We start from the raw sequence: 27139 nt of genomic DNA on the forward strand, positions 1-27139 counted from the left end.
TTTACTATTAGTTTTGAAAAATTTGGGACCTTCTTATGTAGAAGAGGTGTTGGCATAATTTTTCTGCAAAGAGCCAGATAGTAAACAGATAGTAAATATTTTAGGCTTTGGGGGCCCTATGGTCTCTCTTGCAACTACTCAACTCTGCAGCTGTAGCGTGAAAGTGGCCATGGACAATCCATAAACAAATGAACATGGCTATTGTTGGAGAGGAAAAACTTCTACTACCCTTTGAGGTTCAGTGTTTGGGGGTCTGCAAATTAAACTGACAGAAGGTGGATTAGCAGGAGAAAAGATAAAGTTTATTCCATTAGGTAGTTGGGAGCTCACAGAAAATGTAGCTCAAAGAAGCAGTGAGAATTTGGGCCTCATATGACATGTTTTTTTAAAAAACACTTTATTATTTTTTTATTGAGGTACAGTTGATTCACAGTATTATATAACTTTCAGGTGTACAACATAGTGGTTCACCAATTTTAAAGAGTATACTCCATTTATAGTTATTATAAAATATTAGCTATATTCCTTGTGCTGTGCAGTATATCCTTGTTGGTTATTTTAAACACAGATTTCAAGGAACAATAAATGGTGGGATATGACTGAGAAATACGTGGGGGAAACTAATGGAGGTAAGGTTTGATTTAGTAAGGTCTGTGTATGCAATTTCTCATCCTGGCGCTGACTTGTCATCTCTGGTGATAAGAGTCACTCTTTCCCCCTGGTATGAGAAGCCTCCCTTAACAGGGATTTATGACAGTGGAATTCTTTTGGAAGGCCTGCTTTTAGGCAGATAAGGGGAGTGCAGAGAAGGCCTCTTCCTGTATCTGTTGATTCTCAAATGCCTTCAGCTCAAAATAATTCTTATGCTGCAGTGACATATTTTGGACCCCTTCACCATGTCCCAAAACACAGTGTTTTTTACAAAAATATGTGGTAGGCTTGTTTTGGCCTGTTGGCTTTTGTTTGCTGACCCATGACGTAGAGCCCTGCGTGTGGGGCAGAGAAAAATACCACTTACTTTGGCTCATCTGAAAGCCTAACTATAATATAGGATTGTTCTGGCTCTTGGGTTTTTATCATCTTGGCTATGTCTGGACAAATGGATTTGGTTAATTGGAAGCTTAGGATATTCATTTAATCAGGTCTAGCAGCTGTTCTATTTGCGAAAACTTTGTGAGCAGTTTACCTCATGTAATTGAAGGTAATAAAAAGACATTGACACTCTCCTGTTCAGCTTCAAAGGGGATACGTGAGAGTTGCCACTATTTTTAAGGTAATGTTGCCCCTACCATCAGGGAGACGTGTTGTTTTATGGATTAATCATAGGACGGTTTTGGGTTCTTAAGTCTGTTGTTACTCCCTGCTCCATCTATGTTCAAAGAAAACCCAAATGTTCTTTTTTTAAAAAACTGTTGGGTACAGGGCTCACCCAAGTGAGAGGACTATCACAGTGATACCAGGAAACTGTTTAGTGCCGGTGTGGCTAAATTATGATTTACTTGTACCAGAGTACTTTCCTTTTTTGGACTGGAAAAACTGCCCACCTTCAAGATAGATGGAGTAGGTATTTTATTTTTTTTAATTAATTAATTAATTTTTTGACTGCATTGGGTCTTCGTTGCTGCGCGTGGGCTTTCTCTAGTTGTGGCGAGCAGGGGCTACTCTTCATTGCGGTGCGTGGGCTTCTCATTGTGGTGGCTTCTCTTGTTGCGGAGCACGGGCTCTAGGCATGCGGGCGTCAGTAGCTGTGGCTCGCGGGCTCTAGAGTTCAGGCTCAGTAGTTGTAACTTACAGGCTTAGTTGCTCCGCGGCATGTGGGATCCTCCCGGACCAGGGCTCGAACCTGTGTCCCCTGCATTGGCAGGCAGATTCCCAACCACTGCACCACCAGGGAAGTCCTGGCGTAGGTATTTTCAAGGGAGACGATGGATGGATGGAGCTGCTTTATAATTTGGAACATACCTTCTTAGAATGTTGTCCATATCGGAGAGAAATGGGGATTGTCTGCTACACTGGGACATTATTCAGGCAGGGTTAAGGGTGGAAGACTTGAAATGTGAGCATTCCTGTCTTCCACCTTTTGCAAAATCAGAACTATGACCTGCACTTAAAAAGCTCTGTGATTCATGGGGGGCGTTCTCCCCGCAGCATGATGCATGAGCCTGTGAACTACACCCGAAAGCAATTTGCAGAATTAAAGTTTTTGAAGACTCATGATAAATCATTGCCATTCTTGTCAAGAAGGTGAAATTTGATTTGTCAGATAACTGCATTGTTATTATTTGTGGAATTCAGAAAGCCCCAAAGGATATTAAAGCCTGTTCTCCAGCCTAATTTTCATTAATACCATTAGCTCTGCTTAGGATAATATCTTCAGCCAGGACATCTACACTAGTCAATCATTTGTTTGGCATTATGGAAATTGCTACTGTTTTGAAGGATAGTGTAATTCATGTACAGTCTCCTGAACTTCCGACGCTTAAAGCTCAGAATTTTGATTGATGTTTAATAGTTATTGTAGAACTCATGAGAGAAAACGAGACCTTGGCGTGGTGAAACCTGACTGACGCTTTCACAGCTGTTGCAAGCGTTAAGAAAGTTGTGCTATAAATTGTTTGTAAAAGGGCAGTTGATCATCAATTGTTCCATTTTTTTTCTTAAGTTAGTTAAATTAATAAAAGAGAAAAAATATGCTAAGCGACTTAACTATGTAGAGGGAACACAAAGCTGTTTAATTAAGTGTTTAAAGTGATGCCTTTGATGTAGTACATGCAAGACATTTGAGAATTTTCCTGACTCTCCTAAATAGCCAGGTCAGTGGGGATTAAAACAAATGAGCTTTCTGTCTTGATTTCTGCCGATCAGCTTAATATTAAGCGGCTTTGAAAATTTAGGATAAAGCAGTCAAGCTAACCAATCTTTAAATCAGTTTGGTCATCTGTGTAAAAATTCCATGTTGTTTCAGTGCTCACAGCCAAATAAAGCAGAATTCTGTTTGGTTCTTTTCTTCCCATGAGCGCTATCAAGTTGTAGTGTACGTTGTGGAAAATTCTGGGAAGGAGGGGTGACTTGAGAGTTTAAATCATGTTGTGTTTTTTTTTTTTTTTTTTCCATGTTGTGTTTTAAGTTTTCAGTGTTCCTTGTTTTTCTAGTTCATTTGTGATAGTTTTTCTCTCTCTCTCAAAGAAATAATCTTTACTTCATGAACTGTCTGTTGTCTCCACAGAAATTAATTGTGATTTTTAAAGTTCTAGCCCTAAGACTTTAGGGCAAGGAATAAACCCCCAAGTGACTAAGATTTGTTGCATGTATATGTTAGTAATAGCAAAGAGCAAAATAAAAACAAATATAAAACTTAATAGCTAAGCCATGCACACACACGCAGACACCCCACCCTGTTCAGCGTGGATCACTTTAGCAAGCACTGTTGAGCACTTACTGTGTACTAGACCCTGTGCCATTAATTGAGGCAACTCAATGAACGACCTACCCTCAGTGAATTATGTGTCAGCCCAGGAAACTGTGGCTCTTGAGCCATATTTAGCATGCTGCCTGTTTTTGTATGGCCCCCAAGCTAAGCAAGGATTTTACCTCTTAAAATTGTTTTGAAAAGTCAAAAGAAGAGGAATATATCATGTTACATAAAAGTGATATGAGATTCAAATCTCAGTAGTGTCTGTAAATAAAGTTTTATTGGCATACAGCCACAGCCATTCATTTACGTGGTGTCCATGGCTGCTCTCCCAGGTACAATGCAGAGTTGAATAGTTGTGACAGAGGCCATATGGCCTGCAAAGCTGAAAATATTTACCATCTGGCCCTTTACAGAAAAAGGTTATTAACCCCTGATCTAGGTAATCCAAGTTATCCTTTCCCAATTCCTTTGTTATCCAAATACTTCTTTCAACTCTCTATTTCACTGCATTGGTATTAGAAGTAATTTTATCCACATTTTACAGATGAGGAAACTGAGGAACAGAGAGGTTCAGATAATTAAGATACTGCTCATACTTTGTAGTAGTGATTATGGCAAGTTGTCATAGAATGTTTTTCTTCAGTCTTTTAATATAAATACAGTGAGGCCATGGATCGTCTTATATATTTTTATATTTCTTTAGCACTGAGGAGAGTCCTGAGCCTCAACAGCATTCTCAATAAGTATTTGTTGTTTGATTGAAATAGCTTATATTAAAAGATACAGTTTTGGTTGCTGTCAAGAGTCAGTCCCAGGACTTCCCTGGCGGTGCAGTGGTTAAGGATCTGCCTGCCAATGCAGGGGACATGGGTTTGCTACCTGGTCTGGGAAGATCCCACGTGCTGTGGAGCAACGAAGCCTGTGTGTCACAACTACTGAGCCTGCACTCTAGAGCCCGTGAGCCACGACTACTGAACTTGTGCGCCACAACTGCTGAAAACCATGCACTCTAGGGCCCACGTGCCACAACTACTGAGCCCGTGTGCTGCAACTACTGAAGCCCGGGCGCCTAGAGCCTGTGCTCTATGGCAAGAGAAGCCACCGCAATGAGAAGCCCGCACACCGCAACGAAGAGTAGCCCCCGCTTGCCGCAACTCGAGAAAGCCCGTGCGCAGCAGTGAAGACCTAACACAGCAAAGAAAAGAAAAAGTCAGTCCCAATGGATTTTTTAAACAAATTTTATTTATTTATTATTTATTTATTTATTATTTTTGGCTGGGTCGAATCTTAGTTGTGGCATGTGGGATCTTTTTGTTGCGGTGCGTGGGCTTCTCTCTAGTTGTGGCCTGCGGGCTCCAGAGTGCTTTGCCTCTGTAGTTGAGGCCCGTCGGCTCTCTGGTTGTAGTGCACAGGCTCGGTAGGTGCGGCTGTCAGGCTTAGTTGCCTTGTAGCATGTGGGATCTTAGTTCCCTGACCAGGGATCGAACCCGTGTCCCCTGCATTGGAACGTGGATTCTTAATCACTGGACCACCGGGGAAGCCCCAGTCCCAATGGATTTTAAACATTGCTCCATTTTCCAGAAAGTTCCCTAGGTTCTCAGAAAGTCTCTCTCTTTTTTCCCTCATTTTATCTCTTTTGGTAAGATCAGTTTATATGGAAATGTGCCTTGACGGGAGCAGCATTGAATGATGTTCTTGGTCATGTGTTAGACTATAACCTTTTATATTTTCTCATACTATTCTTGACATTGATCAGAATGGGTTTATCAACTAAATTACTCATTACATGAATCAATATTTATTGAGCATTGATCACTTGCTATATGCCCGGCACTGTATTCCATGTGGGGAACACAATGGGGATTAAGTGGAATAGGCCATTAGCTTGATTTGAGTAGTATCAGAAAGAAGGTTCTGACAGCTACAGAAACCTCCCTTATAATTTGATTTATCCGTTTGGTTAATGAACTACTCTTTTAAATACAGATATTTCTCCTGAGTTAATACATTAGATTGCTATTAGTCACTCACATCTTATAAATTAGTTTGAGGCCCCAATGACAGCTAATAGATTAGCTGCCGTGAGGGAATAACAGTTTTGATGGATGAGGAGCGAAGGGGGAGATGACTTTGGGGCACAGTGTATTGCCAAGGAAAGGCCAGTTTTGGGTATGATCAGAGAGCAAGTGGTATGAACGCACAGGGCCTGCTAGGTACTGGGAGGAATGGATACAGGCAAGAGAAAGGAAGGGAAAACAGAAACCAAGATGGTGAATGCTAAAGGCAACCTTTGCTCTGATCTTGGCTAAGATCAGCTTTCATAGTGTTTCTTGTGTCCATTTTCTGAGGTGTGCAAATAGTGGCCCTCAGAAGAGTCCTCAGACTTTCGGGGGGATTTGAATAGCCTGGATTCTCCTGGCTCATACTTAGAGTCTGGCTTTGCTCAGGAAATCTTCCTCCGTGCTCCAAGCATCTCATGGACACATCTGTCTCCCCATTGATCACAGGGTTGCTTCAACAGCCTTCCTCTCTCACTACTTGACCTGTGACTAAAAAGAGTGACATTATTCCCCAGGGGAGTTCAGGTATTTGGTTAAGGATGTAATCTGGCCTGGGTTCCCCTAAAAGACCCTCCAAATAGGTACAGAACAGTGTTACTCCAGATCCTTGGAAGAAGTCATATTTCTACTTTCTCTGTATAATCTACAGCCAACATTTATTCATCATGTACTCTGGACCAAGGCATAAAAAAGTGCTTTGTGTGCAATGTCTTTGTGAATCCTTGCAGACAAACCAATGAAGTATAGGTACTATTTTTTCCCCCTCAGGCTGTATCTGATGAAAAGATCATGTTAGGATTACATTCAGCTACAGCTAGTAGAAAACATTATATATAATGCCTCAGACAAATAGGGGTTTATTTTCCTCATGTCATAGAGGGGGAAGGGAGGCAGTTCATGCCTGATATGGTGGGCTCCAGATGGCACCCAGCTCTTCATTCCACCCTTTTTAGCATGTCAATTTCTTCCTCTTGTTTGTTACCCTGTGGTTACAAGATGGCTGCCCTATCTGTGCCATTGCATCAGTACTGCAGGAAGGAGGAAGAGGAAAGGCTAAAGCAGTGGTTCTTGCCCAGCAGGCAATTTTGCCCCTAGGGGACATTTGGCAATGTCTGAAGACATTTTTGGTTGTCACGAGTTGTGAGGTGGTGTTGCTAGTGGCATCTAGTATGTAGAAACCAAAGATGCTTCTAAACAGTCTACAGGACAGCTCCCACAGTAAGAATTACCTGGCCCCAAATGTCAATATTGCTAAGGTTGAGAAACCGTGGACTGCAGGCAGAGGACACATGCCAGCTGAAAACAGCCTCGTCTTTTAAAACATATTCCTGGGAGTGCAACAAGGACTTTTGGTTATATGTCATTGGCCAAAATCTCATCCCGTAGCCAACTGTAACTGCAAAGGAAGTTGGGTGATGCAGCTGTTTTTCATTGGGTCCATTGTCATCCTGAGAAGAACTGGGGTCTGATAGTAAGCAAGGGAAAGGAATGTGGATATTGGATATATAATAGGCAGTATTTGCTTCAGAAAAGTTAAGTACTTTGCTCAGGGTCACACAGGTAGTGAAGATCATTTGAGCCTCCTTTATTGAGGAAGAAGGTCCAGTTGTCATGTGCAGCCCTTTCTGGAGGTCTGTGTGAATAAGGGATAGAAATGCATGCACTGGTTATGGAAAACTCTGGAGTTTTTGATCAGCCATAAGCAGACTGGGAAGTATTTCTTGCGGGATATAACATGCAGTCTGCTTTTTATTTATCCCACTGTTCTCTCAGTGTTTGCAGTGGAACTTGCCTTTCCTTCTTGTCCTTATAACCCATGGAGTAATTGATTTCAGGCCTGCTTCACTAATGCTTTTCCCTTCACAAGCCATCAAGCTTTTGGTGCTTCATTTCTTCCATTCTGAAAATATTAAAAAGTGATGTGATCATTATTTGCCTTAAAGGGTATATCAGAGTTTATTCAGGAAAATGGGTGCCATTCTAAGTGTGTCAAGCAGAAAGATGTTTAATATGGGGATTTGGAGGCTTATGCAATCATCAGGAGGGCTGGGGAGTGGAGGGCAGAGCCTACCAATGGTCTCTGCTGCCCGCACACGAAAGGTCTCTTCTCAGGAGAATGCTTGGAAGCTGCTGGCAAAGCTCTTTATCTTCTGTCTGCAGATGCTCATGTGCCGGCCCATAGCTACCAGCAGCGAGTGAATAAATAGTGTCTCCTCCTCTACTTTTCCAGTCTCCTATGAGTGCTTCTCATTCACAGAGTCTAACCTGCAGTCAGGTCCCATGGGGTTTTGGGAGATGTAGTTCTGAGGCTTCTCAGGGAAGAATGTAGAACGGGGTGGGGTGGGATGATGTGGAAGTGACAACAGACTGTCTGGCAGAAGGAGCATTTGGGCTTGAATAGAGGCATAACAACACAGCACATTTTTGGGGAAGAAGAGTATTCTTTTCAGATGTTGGCAGTGTTGCTACTAGTATTATTTACCTTTGTGTTCTTAGATGAATAGAGATTCTTTGTATCACCATTCTGGCTCTCTTCAAGTCGTGGTGTTGCTAAATAAATAATAAAAAAGGATTCAGTGACCTGCATATACAGTGCAGAAGGTAATATACTCTGTGCAGCTCTGTAGTGCAGTGGGGGTCCCAGAGCGTGAGGTTTGAAAAACAATCCATGATTCACCAGCATGCTCCGGAAAGACCAGTGTTCAGAAAACAATTGTGGATGACTCAGCTTGTGTATTTCTTTCTTTTTTTTGAGACTGTCTGGAGCTCTTTGTTATAGTTATTATGTATATGACTTGTGGCGAGCTAAGTATAGTGAGGAATTAAATACGAGGGAAGTAACAGAACAATCTGGAACGAGGTAACCTGTAGACATATGATGTATTGTTTGGTGTTGGGGGCGAGTTGTAACCACTGGTTATCCGCTCTCGGGGTCATATCAGACTTTCAGTGTAACTCACAGGGTTTTAAAGGCAAAATTTGATCTGTGCTATATTTGAGGCTCTGGAACAGCAAAACCCATTATGGGGCTTCCCTGGTGGCGCAGTGGTTGAGAGTCCGCCTGCTGATGCAGGGTACACGGGTTCGTGCCCCGGTCCGGGAGGATCCCACATGCCGCGGAGTGGCTGGGCCCGTGAGCCATGGCCGCTGAGCCTGCGCGTCCGGAGCCTGTGCTCCGCAACGGGAGAGGCCACAACAGTGAGAGGCCCGCGTACCGCAAACAAACAAACAAACAAACAAAAAAAACATTATGACTGTGTCATGCGGCACTTGTAAAATCCTCTCTGAGTCTTGAGTTTCAAGTTTGCTGATACTTAATATCTGAATTATCTCAAGGCAGATAAGGAAAACATACTATCTTATTCTATTTATTTCTTGAGTGAGGAAAATTGAAAAGGACTGAAGGAAAAAACTCATTGCTAAGAGCAGTGTACAAAGGTCACTGGTTTTTGCTTTGCTGGAATAAAACCGATGTGTTTGGGGTTGCCTGGTGTCTTATGTTGGGACTTCTGGAGGCGGAGCTGGAGATGAGGATTCGTGTGCAGGTGTTTTATGATTTATTCAGCAAGTGCTCCCAGGAGAAACCAGCAAGGGAATGAGGGAAGCCAGGCTGGGAAGGGTGAGAGAGGGACCAGGGTGCCATTTCAGGGGAAGTCTCAGATAGCCTGATCCTGTGGGGAACTCCAGAGGGCAAATTATACCTCACACTGTGTCCTGAATTGAAGCAAAGGAGCTGGACTTGCGTATTCCTGCTACAGGCAGTCATTGGCTGAGGGCTGCTGGGATGGCAGCGGAGAAGCGGGCCCACGGCAGATAAACTCCCAGGAGGAAACTGTTTTGAGTGCAGGCAAGGTGTCCTAGTAGCCCTAGGGCAGGCCTTCAGTCTCAGGTGCTGGCCATTAGAAAGGAAAAAGAACTTAGATGCTGGGGAGGGATATGCTGAGGTGATAAAAGGGATCCCAGGGGATCTGGGCAGAGGCCTGACACTGTACTTACTCTTTGAGTAAGCTGTTCTTTTGTTTTTGTGAAACCCTGTATCTGGGGAGAGGAGAGAGACAAAGTTTCTTGAGAGCAAGGGTTGGCAAACTTTTTCTTTAAAGTGCTAGAGAGTAAATATTTGAGGTTTTGTGAGCCGAAGGGTTTCTGTCCCAACTATTTAACTCTGCCGTTGTAGTGCAAAAGCAGCCATAGATTACATGTAAATGAGTGGGCGTGGCTGTTTTCCAATGAAACTATTTATAGAAGCAGATTTGGGCTGGCGAGCCAGGGCAGAGAGTAGATTTGGCTCATAGGCCATAGTTTGCCAGTCCCTGCAGTGGAGGCTCCTTGTACGTGCCTATTTTTCCTTTATCCATTCCCTATAAACTGTAAAACAGGGAGTAAGTAGTATGTCTATCAAAAGGATGGTTGTGATGCATCTTAAATTAGTCTGGACTCCCTACCTCCAATTTTTCCGGCATCCTGGCCATCATTCACGGAGTTGCACAGATAATTTTGCTGGAGGGTGACTCATCTCATTTTATTTCTGCTAAAAATATTTAGTTCTCTCTTGTTTGTAAAACAAAATATAGACTCTTCGCATGGCATTCAGGAATCCCTGTGATGTAGCCAAAGCTGGCTTTCTTGCATTGTTTTCTGTGTCCACCCCTTGTGCTTTCTTCTCTAGCTACGGGAAACTACTCACCATCTCTCTGACGTGCTCTTTGTTTTTCGTCTCCCTGACTTTGCCCCTGCTGTTTGCTCTCCTGGAATGTCTGTCCTTCTTCTCAGCTCTGCATTTTGAAATCCCATCCATTCTCTAAGACTCAGTTTGGTCACCTTCTCCATTAAGCATTTTCCCCATGAGGAAATAATCTCTGCTATGGACTTTGATAACAATATTGTCTATAAATAAAATTATTTATAGGCAATATTGTCTATATCTGAACCTTTATTTATCTTGTATTATATACTTATTTGCTACATTCACTGTGCTTTTAGTATGCTGAGGGCAGGGACTAACTTAGATTTTTTTTTTCTTTTTTGCCCTTCACAGTCGGTTACATATAGTAGATATTCAGTAAACAGAGTTTTCAGATGAAGGCTGCATTCCTCTGTCCTTTGATTATTAATGACTTAAGTGCTGAAACTCTGACATCATTTTTCTTTTTCCTTTTTATAGGCAAGAGCTGTTTTGGCAAAAGTTGGCTATCCTGAATTTATAATGAATGATACTCATGTTAATGAAGACCTCAAGGCAGTAAGTGCTAAATTTACTGTATTTTTTTTCGGGCAAGTTTTACTGGCCTCGGCCTTTCAGCTAACCCAAGTCCAGGCAGTTAAATCTGGTGGTGCCAAAAAGCACCAACTTTTGATTCATTCCTTGGCTAGATATCAGCCTCATTATGCCAGGCATATCACAAGATTTAGAGCAGATTCAAAATAAAGGAAGTGTCAGAAAGAATGTGTAGCTGAGTGGGTACCATAAAGCAAATGGACTTGGATTTGGTCTACACTGATCATAAAGGAAAGAATTAAGCAAATTGAGTATTTTACAATTAGCGAGCATGTTCTAATGGTGAATGTATGATGTTTGTTGTTAAACAGTCTCTATGTGCTTCATTCATATTAAATCTTGCCTGTTGGAAGTTAACTTCATTAAACTTTATGAGTGTTTTGACAAACTAAGTGCATATACATATGACTCTATAATTTATTGTGAGTTGGATTGTATATTTGCAGTAAGTTACTGATGGAGGAATAGTCATTCTTTTTTATTCCAGTATTTTGGGACATATATTTTCCAGTAGACGCATTCATTACAGGCCTTTCTAATCATAACCACTGTTATTTTCCTTCCTACAGATAGTTCTGGTAAAGAACTTTTCTTCCTCACAAAAACCCCTGTTTTTATCATTCACTAGATTTTCTTGAAAAAGTAGTTTTTTTGGAATTCATTTAAATAACAGTGGTTCTGAGATATAGCTCTTTCCTGAAACTGTGATTTAATAAGTTGCATATCTGTAAGCAATCCTAGCTTTATAGATGAACATTGGAATTTTATAAGATTATTCAAAAGTGAGCGAAAGCATTAATTAGAAAGTTTCTCAGTTGGGCTCCAAGATATAGCCTTCCAAAGTATTGATCCAGTTACTGTGGAGGAAAATAATTGTGCTTCACAGTATCCCAAAGCTCACGCAGCCCATTATACATTGTTTTGATCCTGAAAAATCTCACTATTAGCATGATAATTAAAGATACTGACACATTTGTCACATTCATGTACATTATCTTTTAGGCCCCACACTGATCCTGTGAAATAGATGGTGTTTATCCCCATCTGCGGAAAAGGACATAGAGACTCAAAGAAGTTGGGTGATTTCCTCAGTGCCATGCCAAGCGTCAGAGCCAGGACTGAAATCTGGGCCCAGGAAGCTCTACTTGTAATCAGAGAAGGGGTTTTGCAGGGTTCTTGTCAGGCAGCTCTGCTGGAGGAACAGAGGAGTGAGTTGAAGAGTGGCTGGGAACTGCTTTCCCAGAGCTGTTTGGGATGGGGTGAGGAAGAGAAGGGAGGTCATACCGTTAAGTGACGAAGAAGTGATTCTGTCTCTTCCACTTGCTAGTTGTTTGATCTTCTGCAGGTTATTTAACCTCAGTTAGCATCACTTTGATTATCTGGATACTGGAGATAATAATAACCAAGTCTTAGTATTTTTGAGAAGATTAAATGAGATTATATAACTGTAAAAGCACCTAGCATAATGTGTGGCACATAAGTCATCTCCCCATAAATGATAGCTATAACTTTGTTTATCAGTATGAGAACTATTGCTGCTAAGAAGGGCATCACCAGGGCACAAAGTACCTCAACGGTAGAACCTGGATAATTACATGTGATTGGCAGATACTTGAAGAATGCGGGTGAGAATTTGAGAGGCAGTTTGGTGTAGTGGTTATGAACATGGACCCTGGAATCAAAGTGTCTGGAATTAAATCCCCATTCTGCCATTTCCTAGCTGTGCAACCTAGGGTAGGTTATGCCACCTCTCTGTGCCTCAGTTTCTTCATATCAAAATGGAGATAGTAATAATCCCTCCCTTATAGGGCTGCTATGAGGATCAGATAAGTTAACATATTTAAAGTATGTAGAACTGACCCTGGCACAGAGTAAGCACACTGTTAAGTGTTAGTTATGGCTTCTTCAATTTTTCACTTATGATAGTAAATTATTTTGGTTTGGAAAGGTCATTACGAATTAACACATACAGTATCCATGTGCCTGAAATTGATTTAAGAGGCTATACAGATGGAACAGTCTCAGGCCTTAATCAAATAAGATAGCATTCAGGGCTCACTCATGGTGTTTCGTTGATCAAGTTTTGTTGGCAGTCTGCTGCTGTTTAAAGTGAATGCCCCAAATTTAATGATTCAATAAATGTAGTATCTTTTGTGAAAAGAAACCAGACGCCAAACAGGATGCAGTGTTAGGTGTATTTCCTCATGTCTCCAGGGCCTGAACTGAAGCCATTATATACCAAAATTTTTAAGTACTTTTGTGAAGAAACGGCTTTCACCCAACTCATTGCCAAAGCAGACACAATTACACCCAAGAGTTTCTAACAGTTTAAAAAAGACAGTGAAAAAAATCCAAATACATGAAGTAAAAATACATTCATGATCAGAAACTGATAGAGAAAACGAATAAAACCCAACCGGAAAATAGGTAAAGGATGCTTGATGTGATAGTAATAGTGTCACCGAGGTTAATAGCAAAAGGACTAAAGTACTGCTGATACACAATGGGACTGTGTTTTCAGTCTTGAGGAATATGTAGATAAGGACTACTGTTGGGCTTATGAGAAATTTCTGGTAATACAAACTCTGAGCATGACAGGCTGTTACAAATGAAAAACAGCTTACTTTATTTGATGCAAGTGAAGGTGTGATTCATCAGGTACACACACAAAAGGAAAGAGGATAGAGATTGGAGAATGGATTAGACGAAGGTCAAGGGAAAGGCTGAAAACTCAAGTTGGGCTCTTATGGAGATAGGAGAAAATGGAAAAGAACTTAGAGGCAGATATAAAGAATTAGAAAACAATTTTTTTTTCTCTTTTGAGGATGACAGGGTAAAGTGAGATACCCAGTAAAATATTGCTGAACAACAGTCTTTCTGTAGTCTTTGAAAAGAACAAGAAAAAGGATGTGCCCTTTATGTGAGCCCCCAGTAGCATGCAGGAAAGCCTGTTAGCTAGCCTAAAAAGATAGTCATCAGTCCATGTTCAGACAAACCTTATAAGGTGTACCTTCACTGTTCTTTGATGGAGACAGATGCAAGAGTGAGTTGATACCAATTTTGGGAAGATTTCTGTATCAGCCAGGAAAACCACACTGCATCAGGTATTTCAAAGAGAGGAGATATAATACAGGAAATAGGTTGGAAGGCAAAAATCAGGAAGGAGAGGTAAACCAGAGATTAATAACTTTTTTAGGAAGCAGTTACCACCCCTGTGTCTAGGGACACAAAAGGGAGGAGGTGGTGGTACCATTGCTTTCGAGAGCAGATGAGGAACTGCCACTCCAGAGCAGAGCTGGGCCTGTGGAAGAGGGGCTGAAGATTCTTCCAGAGTCATAGTCGGAAGAAGAAAGAGGAGAGAGAGGGAATGAAAGAGAAAAAACACAGCATCCTTTCCCCCCCTCCACCTGCGGATTTCCGCCAGTGCCTCCTATTGGCAGGAAGCCGACTGCAGTGGAGCCTGGGAAACATGGTTTTCAGATTCACAGCCTAGCATTATATTATAGAACGGAGTGAAAGGGTGGGCATGTATCTGAGAGACAGTAGGTAAATACTTGACCCTATTAGGCACGTCACTCATTGTGAAAACCAATGGAAAATTGCAGTAGGAGCTAAAGTCAGAATCACAGCTGGCCTCCATTTACTTAGGAGAACTGGATGTGGGTAATTTTTCAGAAAAGATCCATGTTTCTGGTGAGTGATACATACATCAACATAAATATGCGCATGGAGATATGTATATAATATGTGAACCCCCATAATATTCTTTGGGGCGGGTCTTGGTCTGCTCTTGCTAGTGGAACACTTGTGTGTTTATGTGTGTATATGTTTTTTGTGTGCATAAATGACAGAGAGTGCTGCTGCCACTATGCAAGAGTGAGGTGATATTTAGGTGGAATGCTCCAGAAAAACTAGTTGTTAAAATATTGAAATAATTCTGTACTGCTTGGTAAAAAAACAAAATGAAGCATTGCCGCCAGCTCTCTCAAGTGATCTCTGACCCCCCATGACCATGGAGAGCAAGAGTGGGCACTGGAGGGAGGTGCACTGGTGCCCACTGGCCTTCTAGCCAGTCCTCCGTAACTCCCGCACACAGAGATGGGACACGAAGTCCCATCTTTGTGTTCCACTGGCCGCAGCAGACCAAGACCTCCCCTTACCCCCGGTGGTGGCAGCAGGGCATCTGGTTTCATCTGGTTCCTGGTTGGTGTGCTAGTTTGTGCTCCCTCAGAGTCACCCTTATGTGAATGCCTGTGGGAACTGTATCTTCCACAGTGTTCTGTGTACTTAGGTTGTTAAACATTTTGAACACCACCCCGTATGTAGGTGTGTATATATGTATACTACATACTACGTACGGCGAAGCCATCTAAACACAGCAATCTTGTGTATTACTTTGCTATTTATATGTTTATTTTATTTAAATACTTTTTTAAAAAATTTTCGGCTGCGTTGGGTCTTCGCTGCTGCGCGAGGACCCCCCTCCAGTTGTAGCCAGCGGCTGTTCATAGAGGTGCGTGGGCCTCTCGCCATGGCAGCATCACTTGTTAAGGAGCACGAGCTCCAGGCGAGCGGCCTTCAGTAGCTGTGGCTCACGGGCTCTAGAGCGCAGGCTCAGTAGTTGCGGCGCATGGGCTCAGCCCCTCCGCGCGTGAGGATCTCCGCGCGTGAGGATCTCCGCACGTGAGATCCTCCTGGACCAGGCCCGGAACCCCCCCGCCCCCCGCACTGGCAGGCAGACTCCCAACCACCGTGCCACCAGGGAAGTCCGACTTTGCTATTTAAATAAGGGAAAGCATAATTCTAAAATCTGGATTACATTAAGTATTCACAGTTCTTTGGGTGCCTAAAATAAAATCTTTCTTAGAGGTATTTGGATATATCACTGAGTATGTTTAAATGGATTTAGCTTAAAAAGTGTTCTAGACTCTATACTTCCTATTGGCTTATGTAGTATCTTATCAAGTTGTATTTACTGGTTCTACAGAGAAGCTGAACACATTTCCTTGTTCTGCCCTTATTATGTGTTCCTCACCTTTGGGGAGGGTAATAGCTTTATTCTTCCATTTAGTCTGTTGTGTTTGTGCTAGGCATCTAGGATAGGATTTCCACAAAGAGAACGTCAGATTCCCCTAAATTTTATGATCTGGACAGCTAAATGACACGGGAGCCCCAATTAATTCCCCAAAGGTCACTCAATTGAAAAGTCAGGAGGTGGAATTGATTGAAAGTCATTATCAACTTGACCTAGATTTTCACCAGTAACTGAAAGGACAAGAGACTTCTGAGCCAATTATTGTCGCTTTCACAGTTTAAACATTTTTTTTTGAAGATTACAAGTGGTTCTAAAATATTCATGCACATTCATTCTTGTTGCTGTCTCTACAACAAGCAGAACTTCCCCGATGGTTGCTAGGTTTCATAGTTTTTTCTCACTCAAGGCCCTATTGAAATATTTGAAATTATCGAAGTATTATCACATGGTGGAAAATTTGAAAAATAGAGAAAAGGAATGAAAAAGTCCCTGAATGTTGGTACTTGAACATAATAGTATGTACTTCTGTTTTAGTGTATTATTTTATCTATTTTTGTATAGCTGTAATTGATGCTTATATATAATTTTGTATACTGACCTTTACAGCTAACATATTGTTTTGTCCTTGTCTTCCATAGCCTTCATTACCGTTATTTTAACAGCTGTCTGATATTAAGTAAACTGTACCCTGATTTATTTAATCACTACTTCTCCTCCCACTCGTAATTCTTACCTTCTCCTCCTCCTTCCCTGTACTCTCTTTGTTGAATCACCAGTTTTCTTATTAGGACCAATGAACATAACACTGAAGCAGGAGCCTAATGATTTGGACTGTGTGACTTGGCCAGGTTCCATAATCTCTCCATCGCTGTTTCCCATCTGTCATATGGGAATAACAGCGTCTGGCCCTTTCTTACTCCCAAACACTTAACCTGTCTTACAGGAAAAAGTAAAAATTGTCCCCTGTTACCTGTGATGTCCATTAAATAAATGAAATAGATTAACTGAACCAGGCTAAGAAATAGAATATATGCTCAGTTTAATAATTAAAACAATTTAAAATTTATCCTTCTAAACATAGGTAAGATGTTGGCAAATTTGTAATCTCTTGCCTCTGAGTTTTGCTCCCCATGACCATTTTCATGGCTATGGTAGGACCATATTTATGTAAAGTATTTTTAGACTTGGAACTCTTCTTCTTTAGGAAATTTTTGGGTGGTTTTCCATTTAATGTCTGTAGAACAACCTGAATGTCAAGTTTTTGTTTTCGAATGGAACAGGAAAGTACCACTATTAGCAGACTCTTCTAGAAGTAACAACTGACCCCATTGATAGTACAAAAAAGTTAATATATTTTTTAACATCTTTATTGGAGTATAATTGCTTTACAATAGTGTGTTAGTTTCTGCTGTATAACGAAGTGAATCAGCTATAGGTATACAGATATCCCCATATCCCCTCCCTCTTGCGTCTCCCTCCCACCCTCCCTATCCCACCCCTCTAGGTGGACACAAAGCGCCGAGCTGATCTCCCTGTGCTATGCAGCTGCTTCCCACTAGCTATCTATTTTACATTTGGTAGTGTATATATGTCCATGCCACTCTCTCACTTCATCCCAGCTTACACTTACCCCTCCCCGTGTCCTGAAGTCCATTCTCTACGTCTGCGTCTAAAAAAAGTTAATATTTTTGAAGGAAATTCCTTTGGGAGCATTTTCTGGAGCACGCTCTGAACCCAAGAACGTATCTGAATTTTCTGTCAGTTACAATCATATTCTGAAAGTTCTGGCAGAGCTGTCTTCGGAGCAAAAGCTGAAAAAAGGTTGAACACTGGACACATCTTTAAACTGTGTGATCCGGGAACACATTAGAATTGCTAGTTAGGGTTGCTTCTTAAAACAAGGAGCTTACTCTCTTTCTTCTGAGGCTGAGTATAAACATCTACCTAAAATACAATCGATTGTAAGATTTCTTTTTATTATGGAGCATCTCAAACATCAGAAAAGTATGTAAAATCGTATTTTGAACACCTCTAGCTTTAACAAGTATTAAACATATTGCCATATTAGCTGTATACATGTACACACACATTTTAAATGAATAAAGCAGATACATTGGAAATTCTTTGTGTAGTCCTCCTTGACCTAATGTCCTTCTTCCCTGCCTGTCTCCTTCCCTAGATACGCTCTCTTGAATTCAGTGTTTCTCATTCCCATGCATTTCTTTATGCTTCTGCTACATAGGTATGTGCCCATAAACAGCATATAGTATTGTTTTATAAGTTTTAAAATTTTAAATTCTCTAATACTTACAACTTGTCTTATTTACTCAGCATTGCTTTTGAGATTCTTTCATGTTCACACATACAGACCATTTATTTAGACTTCTGTGTGGTTTTCCATTATGTGATTACACCACGATTTATTCATCAGCCACCTCCCCTAAGAGGAGTGAGGGAGGGACAGTTTGAAGTCTCATCTCTGTAACTTGTTGGCCAAGGAGAACACTGAAGATGCCAGGAATTGATACTTTCATTCCTGCCTTTCTCTCTGTGCCATTAGTTATTTTATTCTTCTCTTTATATTTTGGCCCGGTCCCCTGGAAAGATTGCTAAGATGAGTCATTAACAAAAGTTACTCTGCAGACAAAATGAGTACCCATGATATGTTAGGGAAGAGATAAACCTGAGCGAGACACTGGCCAACACATAGGCTGCTGTCAAGTCTGTAACTGTCAAGTTGTGTATATTCATTCATATCTGTAGTGTGATGCCTGTGGGTCTCATATACTTTCATTTGCCATATTTTAATTTTTGCTTTTAAAAGAGTATCATGGCTTAAATTTACAAAAATATTACAGCTAATAAGAATGATTACTCTCGGTTATTTGCTCATTCAAATGTGTATTTTTTCAATTTTATTTGCCACAGTAATATATTTTAAAACCAAAGCATTAGGGATCACTACAAACCACTGCTTTTACTGTTACATGGATATTATTTACAATGTTTAGGTTAAGTATTGCTACTTTTGTAGATAGAGTGCCTATAGAATTAAAACTGTCTGCCATTCTCCTTCCAAAAAAAAGAAAAGGAACTCAAGAATCAATTATGTATTTCTCCCTATTTTAATAGACAACATTGTTGTGAGCCATCAACTTCCTTTTTTTCCATGCGAGCTATAATCTATGATTTGCCTCTGTAATTTCATGAATCTTCAGTGACCAGAGCATTTTTTGAGCGTTGATAGAAAATTTCAATTAATAATCAAACTATTCTAGTGACTCCATTGTGCTTAGGGTAGAAAGTAAGTCTGAATCACTTTCATTTTTTTTCCTTCATGAACAAATACTGATTACAGTAAATTAGATTTTAACATTTGACTAAATCATCATCTGTGAACTAAACGAGGTTTCAGCTGAATAAACTGAATGTTATTAGAAGAACCTATGTGACAAATAAATAAAGTACACATTTTTAGAAAAGATCAAGGACTCATGTGGGCGAAGAAATTTCAAACCTAAGATAATATGTTCTGTAAAGGCTAAAGTAGATTTTTCAGTTATAAAGCAAATGAAATGCATTGTAAATTACTGCAGCTGCTCGTTTTTTACTGTCATCCAGAAACGACCGTATTGATTTTTGAGCTTTTTATTTTAAAAGAAAATCACTGAGATTAAATTTCATGGCGAGATTAAATTTCATGGCTTTGTGAAGACTGGGTTAACCGGTGATGGCTGAGAGATGATGTGAGGAGTGCAGCGTCTCCGCTGCGCGCTCATTTGTGCGCTGAAGTCTTTTTTTTCAGAGCCATCTTTTATCTGCACTTAGAACAGTGATGGTCGTGGTTTGTTTTATTCAGGTCAAGTTTTCAGAATCTGACTACTTCGGCAACGTCCTGCAAACCCGCAAGTATTTAGCACAGACTGATTTCTTCTGGCTGAGAAAAGCTGTTCCAAAAACAGAGTGAGTAAGAAAAATAAAAAAAAGAAAGAAAGAAAGAAAAAAAAAGTGAAATAGATAAATATGTTGGTGGGAAGTAGAGTTTCTTTAGATCAAACTTTGTAATTCCCCTCAAGTCAGAGTAGCTGGCTTGCCAGTTATTTTTGTTTGGCAAAATTTGTGTTACGTTTTGGCACTCTTATTTCTGATATTATATGAATCAGTTGTTCAGTCTAATTATGACTGCCCTACTCCTAGCATCAACACATATAAAAAGAAGGCTTACTCAGATGCAAATGTTCAAATCATTTCTAGATCTTGTTATGAATATATATATAAGCAAATTTCTCTAGAATTTCACACTCAGGCAGAAACTTTTGAATATCTTAAAAACCAAATATTTAAAAAGTAAAGTATGATTACAAATGTAGAAGTAATTGTATACAGGCATACCTCATTTTATTGCACTTGGCTGTATTGAACTTTGCAGACAGTGCGTTTTTTACAAATTGAAGGTTTGTGACAACACTGTGTTGTCAGATGATGGTTAGAATTTTTTAGAGATAAAGTATTTTAAAATTAAGGTATATACATTTTTTTAGATATAATGCCATTGCACACTTAACAGACTACCATATAGTATAAACATAACTTTTGTATGCCTGGGAAGCCAAAAAATTTGTGATATTTGCTTTATTATGGTGGTCAGGAACTGAACCTACAATCTCTGAGGTATGCCTGTGATTATGAAGTAACTATAGGATCTTTGTTAGGTAATGCGTGTCAAAGAACTGATAGCTCTATTATTTTCCTTCAGTAGCAGTTATGATTTATATCCCTCTTCTCAGCAAGCGGTAGGAACTTTTCCTACAGGTAGGGAAGTTTCACTAGGAACTATTGGGGTCAGGGCCAGTCATGATTTTCTTCCCTAGCAAAGTGTGAATGATGATGATGATAGCAACTAAAAATTATTATGTGTTTATAATGTTCCAGGAAGTGACTTACATATTTTAATTCATTTTATCCTCTAGTCAATTCTGTGAGGTGTAGGTACTATTTATTATCCCCATTTTACAAAATGAACAAGAGGCTTACAACTGAGAAATTCTTCAGCTCAGGTTTAGATTACTTTCTGTTCTGCCTGCTGGTATTACTCTGTTCTGATATGACCCAATTCTCCAAGGTTGTTTTCTCTCTTTTCTCCGGATTGGATTATTTCTATTGATCCGTCTGCAAATCCGCCGGTTCTTTCTTCTGTATTCTCAAATCTGCTGGCGACTCATCAATACAGTTTTCATTTTGATTATTGCACTTTGCAACTCCTGAAGTTCCATTTGTTTTTTTTAAAATAGTTTCTATTTCTTTGTTACGACTCTTTGTTGTCATTGTCCTCATATTTTCCATTAATTGTTTGAATACAGTTTATTTTAATTCTTTGAACTAATTTACAGTTGCTGCTTTCAAGTCTTTGTGTGTTAAATCCAACATATGGGCTCAGTCAGAGTCAGTTTTTATTGATCGCTTTTCTTTACACTTTTTCTTCCAGCATCATTTTTTGTCATTGTTGAAAATGACATTTAGGATAATGTATTGTAGCAACTGTGGATTCTGATTTATTTTTCTGAGGCTTTTTAAAAAGTAACTTTCCTGGACTAACACAGTAGAATCTGTCTCTGCTACAGTATGTGGCCATAGATGTCTACTCATTTTTTAAATCCTCATTTTTATTTTTTAGCCTCACTTCATGGAGGTTGTCCCTGAGTCTGCATAGCTTAGTCCTCAGCCAGGGATCAGGGCAGAGCTTGTGCTCAGACACTTTGAACCTGTAGGGCTTCTGCCCTCTGCCAGTTGATCTGCGTGGGGCTTGGGTGTGCAATCAAAGTCACCAGCCCTTCCCAGTCACCGTTGGAGTTTACTTTCTCCTGGGCTCTCTTGAGTCTCCCCTGTACACATGCCTAGTTTCCCAGTCCGCCAGGGATGTGTGGAGAGCTGATCTCATCCTTCTATGACTCTTTCAGTTCCACTGTCTCCCTTTTAAATTGCTGGCTGATCTGTCACTTTCCCCAATGGGAGCTGTAACTGCAGGCTCACAAAGCTGTGGGTTGTCCTCGTTTGTTTTCTACCGGGTTTATCACTTCCGGCTGGCATAGTTGCAAGTTTTTACCTCCACTCCCTGCGGCAGCAAAGCTGCTGGTTTTCCAGCCAGCCCTATCCTAACAAAATAAGTTCTTGCTGATTGAGCTGGGAGGGAGGCTAGTAGTCCCAGGCAAGAAGGCCACAGACTCCTGTTCTACTTCCTCTTAAGTTGTAGCAGTTTTTCAAAATTAAACATTTTTCAATGTGTTGTTTGCCTTTGATCAATTCCCAGGGCCCTAAAATGGTTGTTTGTTGACAGTTTTGTCCATTTTTATACTTTTTTTTTTCAAATGAGGCAATTTATTAACCCAACATCTTTTGTTCTAATGCTTCTTGTTGGCAGCTGCCACCTGTCCAGTGATTCTGTCCAGATCTCTCTGTCCCTGAGGTGTTAGTTTGTGGCCCCCATCTTGGTCCTTTTCCACCATTCTCAGCCCCTCCAGGGCTTGGAGAACCCGACAGGCCACGCTCTTGGAGCCTCTGATGAAGTGGCTGGGCATGACACCATTCCTCTGATGCCCTGCATAGATCTTGGTCACGGAACCAACCCCAGCGCTGCCCTGGAGGTACAGGTGCTGTGCAGGCAGCTCGTGTGTAGAACCAGTTCTCATCATAGGGAGCGAGCTCTTTGTGCTTGGCCAGCTTGACAGCGTCACCCATTCAGGAACTTGCAGCTCCCGGACTTTCTGAGGAAGGCTGCCAGAGCTCTGACGAACTCCCGCTGGTTCCCGTCTTTTACAGTAACTCCAGGCGTCCTGCGGCCTCCAAGCTGCCAGCCAGGGGAAAGGTATACTTGGCTTTTATGGAAAGGATTTGTTGACCTTTTCATAGTGTCAGAGCTGGAAGCCTGACTTCCATGGCCCTTTTTTTTTTCCATGGCCCACGTTTTCACCTTGTCTGATATTCTGGTCTCCAGATCTTTGGCTGGCTCTTTTTATGCCCTATGGGTCTCTCTTTACTCCCTCTTCCAACTCCCTCCTCTGTTCTGGCCTCTAGAAAAACTCTAGGCCCTTTACCCTCCCTTGGCTTAAGCTGTGATTACCGCCTCTCCCTCTTAGCCATGGGTCCCATCTAGCCATCCTGCCCTCTGCCCTTCAAATCTTCTTACAATATGCGCCTCCGGAGTAAGTTAAAAGTGTTTGACCTTAAGGAGTAGGCCTAAAGCTGAGCCATTCCCCTGGCCTATCCGTGACTCCCCTCCAAAGCCCAAAGGAAGAAAGCAGAAGGCTTTAGAACTTCTTTGGCAATGACAGAGAGCTGATGTGAAGCCACCTGCCCCATTGTCCTTGATGTTCTCCTCTCGTCACAGTATCTCTCAGTCCATCTTGCCTGTTTCATTCCAAGCCTAAATTACTCAATAGAAATTTTAGATTTAGGGTTCTAAAACCAGCTTCTCAAATCTCATGACTTCAGATAGTTTCCAGTATCTCAGTGAGCATCTACATGTAGTATGTAAATCATCCTGCCCTTTCAGGTCCACTTCAGATAAGTTCAAACTCTTCTCTTTGCAACTTGTGAAAAATTCAAACTTCGCACCAGTATTTTTGTGAACTTTCAGGGTCTTCTCAGGGATTCTTCTATTTTGGAGACGCTGCCAAGTTAATTCTTTAATTTCAGAATGTCATTATTCATTTGGGTGTGTAGCAAGGCCTGGGTTGCTAATTGAAAAGCTCCTAAATGTGTCATTTTTAACATCATCCTAAAATACTGATGGGCTGTAAGATTCTAATGACCTTGACTATTTCTAATATTTATGCCTTGGAAAAGTGCTGGCTGACTGTGGGCTTAAGCAAACTGTGTGACTTGTGTCTTTTTTTTTCTCTGTCAATGAAAACAAATACCTCTTTCACAAGGACATTAAATTGGTTAATATTTCTGGAAGAGTTCTCCTGGAATGAAAATCAGTGCAATGCTAGTAATTCCTCAGACCATATGTCTATATCAGGGAAAGCAATGTTAGGAAATTTAAGATTCTTTTTGCATGGTAAAGTGATGTGATAGTCATTTTTTTAGAAGAAATTTCAGGTGGGTCCTTTTTCAGGCACTGTGGGGAATTTTAGCTTTATGATACCCATCGACTTTAATTGACATCTTTTAGGTCTGAAAATTCATGAGTTAATCGAATGAGGATGATTCTGGAGTAGCTCCACTACACTAGTTCACTTTGAACAGCACATCCTGGTTATATTTCCATAAAGCCCTGAAATAACATTTTGCTTCTTTGTGGGTATAGGAGATAAACACCCTTTATGTTTCATTCTCATGGAATCCATTTTAGCTGCACTAATGTGCATTAAGAAGTTTCTAACACGATGGGAAATGTCAGCAAGAATGAAATTAATTGGGTAGTCATCCCTGAAGGTACATATTTAGGGGTTGGTTCTCAGAATTGTCACTTCATCAGCTTGCTTAAAAATAGAGGATTTACTTCACTGCTCAGCTTGAGTCAAAAGTAATTTCTTTCCCTCAGGATCCTCTTTCTTTGACAGAAATGATTTTAAGCCAGCCTCCCTATTAACTCACTCTCATTCTACTGTGACCAAACATGCCTGGATTTTTTTCTCTATCTTCTGAAAAATATGTAAAAATACATCAAATGTCTATACAAATTATGGTCCTGCCCAGAATTATCTACAGCATGGAATGGGATGGATACAATCTACAGGATGTGTGAAATAAAGCAATAAATACTCTACGGTTTTTCCATTCCATATTCCCTAGACTATCTTTAAGAGTTAATAGGTAAAATGTAAAACTTTAGCCTGATGTATATCTATTTTATATGGTCCAAAGAAATCAGGGTATCAGTGTCTTTTGCTTTAGATTATTGCATTTCATCATCACACTCTTTTTATGTATCCATTGTCCAGTACAATTTCATCTCCATATGTTTTTGAAATTTATATGAGACCTCTTCCTACCTTATCTACTAAATCCTTTCCCAAACACAGACTGCAGGAACACCCTAAAGACCTAATAAAAAGAATTTAAAGCACTTGAATGACACTCTTTGTTTATCTAAGTAGATGTATACATAGCAATACATTCATTTAAATAGATTTAATGAATTTTTTTTTTTTTTTGCGGTACGCCGGCCTCTCATTGTTGTGGCCTCTCCCGTTGCGGAGCACAGGCTCCGGGCGCGCAGGCTTAGCGGCCATGGCTCACGGGCCCAGCCGCTCCGCGGCATGTGGGAGCTTCCCGTACCGGGGCACGAACCCGTGTCCCCTGCATCGGCAGGCGGACTCTCAACCACTGCGCTGCCAGGGAAGCCCAATTTAATGAATTTTTGCTCAGCATATACCACTTGGACAATAGTCTTAGCCCATAAGGAACTTAAAATCTTGTTGGGAGGTAAGTTGTGCAAACTCATATGCCTTCACAGCCCAATCAGGTAACAGATGTTGACCTAGACAAGTGTAAATGATAGGGAGTGGTGGAGACCATAGAGAACTAGTGATTGCATGCCTCATTTAAAGGAATTCCAGTTCGGTACTTTTAAAAGCCATTGCGTTGGGCAAATAAAACATTTTTCTGGGAAAATTCAACCCGTTGGGTAGGACTTAATCTGTGGACAGCCAGCTTTTCAGTGTTTCAGTTATCTCTTGCTGTAATGAGCTGTGTAATAATGAACCACCCCCAAAGTTAGAGGATTAAAGCAACAGTAATTATTCATTTTTCTCTCGCGGTTCTGGTGGTCACTAGGCGCAGCTGGGTGGTTGTTGCTCATGGCGTTGCATGTAGTTTCAGTCAGATCGTGGCTGGGACTGGAGTCACATGGGAGGCCTCCTCTCCTAGTCTAGTGGTTGGTGCTGGCTGCTGCCTGGAAGGCCTACTAGGCCTCTCCATGTGTACTGGGCTTCTTTGTGGCATGCTGATTGAGCCAGAAACTTTGAAGAGCAAGTTTCCTGAAAAAGAAGGAGGGAGGGTAAATATGAGTTTACCAGGGGGAACTTGTATTGCCTTTAATTGCCTAGCATTGGAAGTCACGTGGTGTCATTTCCACTGCATTTTATGCTTTAGAAGTGAGTCAGCAAGACTAGCCCATAATCAAGGGGAGAGGAATTTAGAGTCCACTTCTTAATGGGAGGAGTGTAAAAAAAATTACAAACACGTATTAAAACCAGCACAGGTAGGCTTAGGTTAGAGAATAGTAAAACTAAATATATAATAAACTCAGATATAATCAGGGAGATGTACAAGATATTTAACGGCTGGCTTGGTGTGGGAACTGTCCAATTAGAAGAAATAATAGCATCCACAACTGGTAGGCTCTGTTAGTGCAGCTACTTAATATCAGCTCTGGGCATAATCAGGGCTCCAAACATGTCCTAGAGCCAGCAGGAGCTCTGAGAAGTCAGGAAAGGTGAGATCATGCATCTTGTATAAGATGTTTTAGGAATTCTCGCTGAAACTTCAGAGGCCCCATCAGGCTCCATCTGGTGGTTTGATTTCTTTGTTTTGTCTGCCTTTGTCCGTCAGAAGTTAGAAGCATTGTTCCTACATATGGCTCTTAGCCTAATGTTTTGAAAGTTTATTCTTTGCTAAAGGGAGGGGAGTTGGGAGGGATGGGAAGAGAAGAGATGAGCTCTAGGAATACACATCATCTTTGGTACATACTATGGTTCAGTCCAATGTCATTTAGAAGCCATGTTGAGAGGCACCTGGATTCTCCCCTCTTGACCCAGAGAGCAGACATAACAAATGCTGGGTTCTTTGCGTGTTAGTTGTCTGTTGCTGCTGTAATGAATCACCACAGCCTTATCGGCAGCTCAGAGCAACACGAATGTATTCCCTCACCGTTCTGTAGGTCAGAAATGTGGGATGGCTTGGCTGGGCTCTCAGCTGCAGTCTTCAGAAGGCTGAAGTCAAGGTGACAGCTGGCTGGGCTCTTAGCAGGAGCCTCTGGGAAGAATCCTCTTCGATTCTCATAGTAGAACTGAGGTTCCTACTTCTTTGCTAGCTGTCAGCTGGGAGCCACTCTTAGCTCCTAGAGGACTCTCTCCCCACTCCTTGCACGTGGCAGCTGCATGTCACAGCCAGCCACAGCATGTCAAATCCTTCTCACCCCTGGAATCTCTCTGACTTCCCGTTCTGCAGCATCTCTTCTGACTTTCTCCCCTGTTGCATCTCTAGGATTCCAGCCAGAGAAGGATCCCCACTTTTAAGGACTCATGTGATTAGATTGGGCCAACCTGGGATAATCTAGGATAATTGCTCTATTTTAAGCTTCTTGACCTTAATTACATCTGCAAAGTCCTTTTTGCCATGTAATGTAA

At 41.1% G+C, this 27139-nt stretch overlaps 1 protein-coding gene and 1 pseudogene across 1 annotated transcript in view; one reads left to right on the forward strand and one right to left on the reverse strand.

Annotated features, from left to right (window-relative positions):
* PHEX (phosphate regulating endopeptidase X-linked) overlaps positions 1–27139 on the forward strand; it is a 198819-nt gene that overhangs the window by 118923 nt on the left and 52757 nt on the right. Inside the window, exons 13-14 of the mRNA XM_004283074.4 lie at positions 10637–10714; positions 19645–19748. Of these exons, the coding sequence (XP_004283122.1) occupies positions 10637–10714; positions 19645–19748 (182 nt within the window). The remainder of the gene's footprint in view (positions 1–10636; positions 10715–19644; positions 19749–27139) is intronic.
* LOC105748705 (40S ribosomal protein S19-like) lies at positions 22129–22689 on the reverse strand (annotated as a pseudogene).

This window comes from Orcinus orca, chromosome X, assembly GCF_937001465.1.
Source record: "Orcinus orca chromosome X, mOrcOrc1.1, whole genome shotgun sequence".
Lineage (NCBI taxonomy): Eukaryota > Metazoa > Chordata > Mammalia > Artiodactyla > Delphinidae > Orcinus > Orcinus orca.